The 9,611-nt window shown below is 39.3% G+C and overlaps 1 protein-coding gene across 1 annotated transcript; it reads right to left on the reverse strand.

The window, feature by feature from the left end:
• Positions 1-813: 813 nt before the first annotated feature.
• Positions 814-8,415, reverse strand: LOC121739832. Its single transcript, XM_042132414.1, has 9 exons — positions 8,084-8,415; positions 7,749-7,889; positions 7,296-7,448; positions 6,621-6,783; positions 5,432-5,667; positions 4,502-4,619; positions 3,245-3,438; positions 2,003-2,132; positions 814-1,254 (listed from the first exon to the last, which is right to left on the reverse strand). Exons 1-9 carry the CDS (start codon positions 8,219-8,221, stop codon positions 905-907), a joined length of 1,623 nt encoding a protein of 540 aa, XP_041988348.1. The 5' UTR covers positions 8,222-8,415; the 3' UTR covers positions 814-904.
• Between the last annotated feature and the right edge of the window lie 1,196 nt (positions 8,416-9,611).

Consider the following 9,611-nt stretch of genomic DNA (forward strand, 5'->3'; position numbering starts at 1 on the left):
ATGTTAATTACTATTAAATTTGTAAACATAAGATGCAAAAATAAATATACTAAAATAATCGTAGCTCAGCTCCGATATTACTTCGAACAGTTTTTATTACTAATATATGTTTCTCTAATGTAGTGCTATAAAATAGTTATGGTTTTATCCCTGACCGCTGAAAAAAAAATGACGCCACAGGTCCATACAAAGTTACCCAATGCCCTTTGGTTCTCAAAAACACATTCCTCGCAACACATCTCTGGTGGAAACGTAGCCTTATTCCTGCACATTCCCTTCCTTTAGTTTCCTTCCCTTCCCTTTAGTAAGTATATTTAGGACCAACTCGCGTGGGCACACGCTCGCGTGTGTATAATGAAAACTAGTATGGGCAGCGCAGGCGCGTGCGACGGACTGTCACACGCGCGACGGATTGCTGACAAAGGCGCGGGCGCACGTTTTTCGCAATCGACGTTGTTTCCGTTGACGTCTTTTTGCCAAATAGTAAATTAGTTAATAATCCATGGTAATCTAACTGTACACGCTCGAGATAAAAATTATACTAGCAGCGCTAAATGAGATGGGCACACGCGACGGGTGCCCGCTCGTGGCCCGCGGCGGTCTTCAGACGCGTGCGCCCACGCCCACGCCCGCATCCGCCCGTGTTTAATGGCGCATCCACACATGCCGCCGGCTTATACCGTCGGGTTTGCCGCCGGCTTTCAGATTATCTTGCCACCGAAACCGGCGGCATGTTTGGATACAGCATTACATTTGGCCCTTAAGGTTTAAAAAAAAAGTAAAAAAAGAAGAAACACTAAAAATACTGAGTTTTATATTTAAAAACTAAAACTGTAAAAAAAATACAAGCCTAGGATCGTTAGACCCAATAAGATCACAGGTTAATAAATTACAATTTTATTTGCTACAGAGTGAGCGCCCCGTATATTGGAAAGGGGGCGGGTTTGTTCAGTCTATATCTAAACCTATGTAGCAGTCCACAAGCCACTGACACACCGTCGACTTGACTCACAGCACTGCACTGAGTTCGCACTTGGCTTCTGACGTCACGATTCCGAAAACTCTTAACGTTAAAATATATACAGCGAGTTCTAAGATTCGTTGTCTCGAAGATGGTCTCTCGGGGGACCGGTCTACTTCTCCTGTTCTTAGGTATAACTCTGATCTTCGGCAGCTTGATGATAGGTCGTAAAGGTAGGAACGGTAGGTCTTCGTCTATGTTCTCTGACTCTCTTCGACTAGGAACCTGGTGTTCTGAAATTGAAGTTTTAAAATCATTTCAATGGCATAAAGATCAGAGAAAAAAAATAACTATGAATGTGTAGGTTGAACAAGCCTAGTTACTGAGTTACTGCTTTATTAGACATATCAATGACAGTAACTAATCAGAAAACACTGTATCGTTTTACGTATAAGTGTCTAAACACACTAGGTCGAAAACACGCGGCCGAAGTTTGGCATGATTACGTCAGCAATGCGCTACGCATACAATATAACGCGACGTAATTTCGGCATGGGGTGTCATCGGTAATTTAAATTACATTGCAGGCGTAATCACTAATCATGCATAATTTCGGCCGTGTATTTTCGGCCTAGTGTGTTTAGACACTAAAAATAATTTGCTACAATAAGGGTGGGTTGCACCAACTTACTTTTAACTATAACTGTGACTGTAACAAAATGTCAAATGAACTGTCAAATCTCTGGTTACAGCTACGAATAATAAAAACTAAGGAATCGTAACTCCCATACTATTACCGTTTTAAATTTGGTTCCTTTTGATCTGTCATGTAACGTCAGCCTAGTACCGCTCAAGGTCACCTAAATATTGCAAATATATTGAAATGTGTACCTAAGGTACACATTTTGACAAGTATTGTGGAGCATGTTTTTTGACGGAGTTACTTTCCCTTAATTTTTATTATTCGTAGGGTTAAAGTCAATAATGGACGCCATTTGAATCAAACGTCGACGAAACAATTGTGTAAGTAGTAATATTTACCACTAGTGGGGAATATCGTCCGCCGCGGCGCGATAGAGTCCCCCAGCATCTCGTAGAGCGTGCTGTCCGTGGTCACGTAGTCCTCCAGGTACGTCGTCGGCTCCGACCGTAGTAGACACGTTGATATGTCCTGTACACGGGCATGAGTAAACTTATATGCACATTACACTAATATCTACGAATAACAAAAATAGGCCAAGTGCGAGTCGGACTCGCGCACGAAGGGTTCCGTACCCATACAAGAGCAAAAATAGGCTACAAATTGTGTTTGTTGTATGTGAGTCCCCCTTAAATATTTATTTTATTTTCAGTATTTTTTGTTATAGCGGCAATTGATATACACAATCTGTGAAAATTTCAGAAGTTTAGCTGTAGCGGTTCTTGAGATACAGTCTGGAGACAGACAGACGGACAGACAACGAAGTCTTATGGTCGTTCCTAATATTCAATCTATCTCTGGTTTGACATACGACCGATTGCAGCTAATATTGAATTGACATAAAATATATGTCTCTAATGTCTAATGAGAGCTATTCCTCTATCTCTAGTAGGGCAAAACCAGAGATAGATCAAATATTGGGAACGGCCGTTAGTAACCCTTTGGGTACGGAACCCTAACAAAAACTAAGAAAGAGTAACTGTATCAAAAAATTTGTTCCGCGAGCTACAAAAAGAGACCCGAATACATGCAAGAATTTTTTGTAATCAACGGCTTTATTTCGTAAAGAGATGTTTCGTAGCTATTGTCATTTTACGCGAACCAAATTCCAAATGGTTGAAGTATGTGAGTTACGTTTCCTTAGTTTTTATTATTCGTAGGCACTCATGCATACAAGTTACAACTTGTATGCATGAGTGCCTACTGCCTTGTGTGCAAGACTTGTCACAGACGCGTTCTCTATCTCGCTCTTACAACAACTCACCAGTGTGGTCTCTCTGAGGTCCACTCTCAGCTCGCGGCGTCGCGACGCGTGTGTCCTCTCGTCTATAATATGATTGAGACGATCTTCCAGACAGAACATTATCTATCTCGCTCGCACAGTATGATAGACGCGTTCTCTATCTCGCTCTTAGAATAACTCACCAGTATGGTCTCTCTGAGGTTGGCTCTCGGCTTACGGCGTCGCGGGGCGTGTATCCTCTCGTCTATATGATTGAGACGATCTCCCAGACAGAACATTATCTATCTCGCTCGCACAGTACGATAGACGCGTTCTCTATCTCGCTCTTACAACAACTCACCAGTATGGTCTCTCTGAGGTCGGCTCTCGGCTCGCGGCGTCGCGGCGCGTGTATCCTCTCGTCTATATGATCGAGATGATCACCGAGACATTGCAACAACGCCCGCCGACCTAAAGCCCCGACGCACCGCAACATCGGAGCAGTCAGCCGCTCCTTCGTGCCTTGTGAGAGGTAGTCGAATAGGATGCCTTTACCTGGAATTCATTAAAATTCTATGAGCATAAAAATGGCGGTTATAATTTTCGTATATTCGTGATTAAGGCAAAAAATATGTAGATAACGATTGAACATTTGTTAATAAACAATAAAGATATTCTTGAGAGTATATTGCTAGAAGTATTTTTGAATTTCGAAAATATTAACAAGGGGGCGTGGTTGCGAAACAGATATCACGTGACACCATAGTTTTCTGATTTTGGGTACGCGGCACGCGCCAATAGAACTTCGCATTTTGTTAATGCTACATTCATGGGCGCCGGTAGAAATAATTTCCAAGAGGTGCAGATTATAGTTTTCTTTCTTTTCTTTTCACTTATTACGACAACAGTGACTGTCTATTTACGTCAAGAGAATACATTTAGTGCCGTTTGCCGAAACATTACGAACTATCTTTGTACGGCATGGCAATAGGGATTAGGGTTACAAAATGCTTTTTATTTCAATGATTCCTGCTGACCCCGAGATTCCCAAGGGGTGCAAATGCACCACCTGGCACCCGCCTGCCGGCGCCCATGGCTGCATTAGCTAGTATCCATACTAATATTATAAATGCAAAAGTGTGTCTGTCTGTCTGTCTGTTACCTCTTCACGCCCAAACTTCTGAACCGATTTTGCTTAAATTTCTTATGGAGATATTTTGATAAGCGGGAAAGGACGTATACTTTTTATCCTGGAAAAATTAACATTTCCCGCGTACGAACGAATTTTGGTGCAACGGAATTGCGGGCGTCATCTAGTTATTGATATACTATTTTTATTGGTAAAGGGGCATAGATATAGACACCTTGATCCAACTGTAACAACTTACCAATAGTGGGTAGGCTCTAAAAACTTGCCAATAACACTAAGGGCCTGTTTCACCACTTCCTGATAAGGCTATCTACCAATTAACTTGACAGATCAAGTATGGAGAATCTGTCAAAAAAGTTGTGAATAGCTTATTAGTAACTTTATCAGAAAGTGGTGAAACAGGCCCTAACTGATTTAAACTATAAACAATATTAATACTCTCCTAGCCTAATAAATCATTACACTCACCGATAGCGATAAAAGAGGGCCAGGTGCGCGTTATCTTGGTGAGTATTGTGACCATCTTGTCCGCTAGTTGACCGTTACCCAGGATGTTCGACACCATCACCGGAAACAGCCTTTGAAACTGAAAATACAACAAATATAGATGTTATAATAATAAAAGGAAAAGTTTTCGACGATTGATTTAATCATGTGATAGATTTGTATGTGTATTAGTAACCAACAGTTCCTTATCGAATTTTAATAGTTCTTAGGAAGTTTAGGTTTTGTTGCAGCTGGTATTTATTACATGTTAATTTTGAAAACGGTCTAATACCATATTACCACATAATTATTTGTAATACAATCCTGTTTCGATGTCGTATTAGCAGTGACTTGCGACGATCCTATTACTGCGCGCAGCAGTCTTATAAAATTGTCGACTAAATTGGCTTGTGGGCCAAAACCAGGCCTGTCTCACTCGCGAGAATAGGTATCGAACTGTAAGTACCACCCGCGGGTGGCCAATCAGTAGGGACTCACAAGCGAGCGGTGACGCACACGTAAGATTTTTCGTCGCGTATCTACACTGTTTACTGATCATAGAGGAATTTTATTCATGATACTGATTTAACCGCTGTAACAAAATCGTTATAAGTCTTATAAAAATTAACAATTAAGAAAGGCCAATGAAATATGTATTTGAATAAGGTATTTAAATACAAAAAGTATATAAAAACTATACAAACATAGCAAATAAACCAATTTCATACAAAGAAACGCACAAACTACACAGAAATAAACACAAGTTACTATGTTTAAATTGTAAAAGTTTCCTGCACTATAATCGAATATACAGGGTGTAACAAAAACAAGTGATAATACTTTAGGGTGTGTACGTGTTCCCTGTAGAGATTTCACTGTGAAAGTAGCAGGCCCTAAGACTAAATTACTTACCTGCTGTTGTATATTAGTATCTAAGCTACAGGGGTTGGAGCACAGCGCGTCCACCATATCCAACACGTTGGACTGGAGGGGTTTCTTCGCAGGAACATTGAGAGCGTTGAGGTTGTCCTCGTTGAGCACCAGCACGGCCAGGTTGAAGAGGTTGGGGAATATGGGCCCAATGTGCGTGTTCGTTGTGAGATCGGCCACCGCTAGCTGCTTCGGCTTTTTCCTTAAATTTAATATTGCTGCAACAAAATTATATCTTTAGGGCCAGCGCTAAAACTCGCGCAGGCGCACGCTCGTGTATGTATAAATGAAAAATATTAAATAGTATGGGCAGCGCAGGCGCGGGCGACGGAGCGCGGACGCGGGTGTCGGGGCGCGGACGCGGGCGACGACGCTGCCCATACTATTTTTCATTTATACATACGCAAGCGTGCGCCCGCGCGTGTTTTAGCGTTGGCCCTTAGAAGCGCGCATTTTTGTACCATAATGTAGTGAATACTATCAGAGAAGTTGATTCCTAGGCAGATGTGGGACCTAAGTAATTTGGTCGCGTTACGTCAAACTCAGCCGACATATCACAAATTGACATGATGTGACCAAAGGACGTTGGTCTGTCAACTGCCTAGGAATCAATTTCCTCGATGGTACATTGAAAAAAGATTTGTAAGCTTCAATACGTTGCAGTTCATTTCTGACGTTTTACATGAATCATAAATTGTGATATGCCACATCAATGCGTTGCGATTTGCGCAGTCAAGGTTGCTTTCCGATCCTCTTCCTCCTTCCTCATGGCACTCGACCATGACCGACAAAAATTAATAATATTATGTGTATTAATTTTTGTCGGTCATGGTCGAGTGCCACGAGGATCGGAAAGCCACCTTTAGGCTGCCTTTCCACCAGAGGTGAGCGGAGCTGTGTTGCGAGGAATGTGTTTTTGAAAACCAATAGAATCGCTTCATTGACATGACTTTGCCATGACATCGCTTAGCGCAATGCTATTGGTTCTCAAAAACACATTCCTCGCAACACATCTCCGCTGTGGTGGAAACGCAGCCTTAGATGCTGATGTTTGACAGAAAGACACAAGATGAAGTGGGAATTGAAAGCCTTGAATTTCGGTATATTAATATATCGAAATTCCGCAACAGCACAGAATAATGTGACCAAGCTCTTAGCAATAAATACGTACCTCTAGCAACCTTAGTGTAATAATTGTGAAGATATGGACTTATATTGCTATTGCTGCCTAAACTTCTGTCGTCTGTGATCCACTCCACAGACACGGTGGGTAGTGTTGTGTACACATACGTTTGTGAGGTGAGAGAGAGCTCCGATATATTTACAAGGGTTTCCTGTAAACAGCAATTAAAGAAACTTCAAATTCCATAAAGAACATTTTTTGTATATTTTGACAATAATAGTTTCTTTTTATTTCATCTGTTCTTTTTATGGATTGATAATCTCCTTATTTTGTGTATTGAGATGTAAGGAATATACAAAACATTCTATACTTTTAAGTGTGTATTAAATAGGATTTATTTATATATAAAGATTTATTGAATTGAGAAAATATTGCATGTGGATGTGCATTCTGTTATCACTTATGAATATGCAGTCTTCAATCATCTTATCAGCTTATAATCCATTGACAGATAAAATGATGTTAATAAAGACTTGAAATCAGTATTTTGAATATGCTTTACATATTAAACACACAGATTTAAAGTTTATACATATTTAGGGCATGGTCCGCAACTAAACTAAATACTGGACCAAATACAAAAATTGTTTATTAGTGCCCATGTGTGTACAAAATACATACTGCAGTCAAGCATCCTCTCATAATAATGTTGTAAGCACATACCAATTCACAACATAATTTTTCTTCTCCTATAGGTACATATCGTGAGCTGCAAGCTCCGACGACAGGGCTGGTGTCGGACAGTGTCAGTACAGTATTGACGTCCCAACTGTCAATACTGGATTTCTTCATCAGCTCACTGTGCAGTGCAATGGTCTGGAAAGTTTTTTTTTTTATTTTACTTTTTTTTAATAAAACTTCAAGCAAAGTTTTATTAGGTGATACTGTATTTTTCTGACGAAAGGATTCTCTTTTGCTCAATATTAACTGAAGGAAAATTAAATATTTAGTCATAGTTTTGTAAAATAAAAAAATATTCCCAAAGAATAGACATAAGGTTAATGGAAGCTTATGAATGTATGTTTTCCTGAAACAAAAGGTAGAATAATCTTCCACATTATGCCAATAATGATGACTTGCATGAGGTACAAAGACATGAAAATTCATAATACATACACTGATTGTTTGCCGGAGTTTATAGCTGATGTCTTCAGCAAGATTTGTAGCTGCCTCTGAATTAAGCTCAACACCAATTTGCTCTGCCATGCACAGAATAGAATCTGCGCCAATACCGGCAAATTTGCCTTGCGCTCCATCCTAAAAAAAATTAACAGAAGCTGTGATATAAAAAAAATACTAATTATAGTAAGTGTTATGTTAACGAATATTATATTAACACATTCCTGAATTAATGTTCATAATAAAAATGAAAACGAAGGTTACAACTTGTTTGAATGTGGACTATAATAAATTAAATTGTTCAGCACAACTTTGTTTTGAGTGAACCTGACCTTTTCTATTAATGGCGGTGTATCACACTGACTGGAACCACCTGACTCCGACGCTAAAGATTTATTTTTATCCCTCTCGCGACTGCTATTTACTTTCTTTGAATGTATTTTGGAACTTGATGAAGATACGTTAGACATACTCAAAACTTAGCACTCGTACACTTTGACATGGCAGTTATTTACAAATATAAAAAATACACTGTGTATAACTGTAGATATAAATATATTCAATACTTTGGTGTGTATGTTTTCTTTTATTGTGTACAAAATAACATAAATGAGACGAAATATTACACAAAAACAGTACGCGAAAAGTAGTCCTGCAAGCTACAAACAACTCTAGTGAAACGTCAAATGTCAATTTGACATTTGCTCCCATGTGACATTGACAATAATTTTTTTAACAATGTTTTGTTGCTGCAAAGATATTTTCTACAAGTGTTTGGATGTGCTCCAAGACGGCGAGACCCGAGTTCCGACAATTTCTGCTCAGAAACCCGTAGAAATTGTATAGACCGTTAGCCGTTAGCGTAAGTCTCAGTTTTTATTAATACGAGCTTTTGCCCGCGGCTTCACTCGCGTTAAGAAGTATTATTATATACAAACTTTCACCCCCTATTTGAACCCCTTGGGGTTGAAATTTATCAAAATCCTTTCTTAGCTGCCTACGTCATAATATCTACCTGCATGCCAAATTTCAGCCCGATCCGTCTAGTGGTTTGGGCTGTGCGTTGATAGATCACTATGTCAATCAGTCAGTCACCTTTGAGTTTTATATATATTTATTATATAGTTTTATCATTAACATATAAAATTCTCGTGTCACAGTTTTCGTTGTCATACTCCTCCGAAACGGCTTGACCGATTCTCATGAAATTTTGTGAGCATATTGAGTAGGTCTGAGAATCGGCCAACATCTATTTTTCATACAAAAAAAAAATATATGACAAAACAACATTTGCCGGGCCAGCTAGTCATTAACATAAAAGTGTTTTTACTTTTTTGTTCAATCTTTATTTAAATATTGAAACTTCTTGCTCTCTTTACAGCAGTAGTGCTCAACCTTTTTTTCATATAGGCCACAAACACGTTTTGATGTCGCGGGCCGCAACCAAAATGTTAAGGGTTAAAAATGTTTTTCAAAATGAGCGATTTAAAAGTGAAAAAAAATTTTACGGCTTTCAATACGACTTCACACTATTTTACCGGTGGGGGTGAATTTCATATCAATAACTTCACGCGGGCCACTGACAATGCCCCGGAAGGCCGCGTACGGCCCGTCGGCCGCAGGTTGAGTATAGTTGCTGTGTCCATCTTGCATAAAAATATTACGCAGCTCATCATCATGGCATTTGGAAATAAAGGAAAAGAAGCAATCTTCATAGGTTCTATTCTCCGTATACTTACAAATGTAAAAAATACCATTGAAATAAAACAAAATAATTCATTTTGTATAGTAAATATAATAATTTATTGCATATTTATGACCTAAGATTATGTATAATGTAAGCCTGGTCAGACCAAACAC

Source organism: Aricia agestis, chromosome 2 (genome assembly GCF_905147365.1).
Source record: "Aricia agestis chromosome 2, ilAriAges1.1, whole genome shotgun sequence".
Taxonomy (NCBI): Eukaryota; Metazoa; Arthropoda; class Insecta; order Lepidoptera; family Lycaenidae; genus Aricia; species Aricia agestis.

Excerpts from the sequence above, each read along its gene's own strand:
- LOC121739832 (XM_042132414.1), bottom strand. The coding sequence starts at position 8,221 with ATGTCTAACGTATCTTCATCAAGTTCCAAAATACATTCAAAGAAAGTA. Across the intron at positions 7,449-7,748 it reads AACTCCGGCAAACAATCAGT|ACCATTGCACTGCACAGTGA; the intron begins GTATGTATTATG and ends AAAACTTTCCAG. Across the intron at positions 1,255-2,002 it reads GACGATATTCCCCACTAGTG|AACACCAGGTTCCTAGTCGA; the intron begins GTAAATATTACT and ends CTTCAATTTCAG.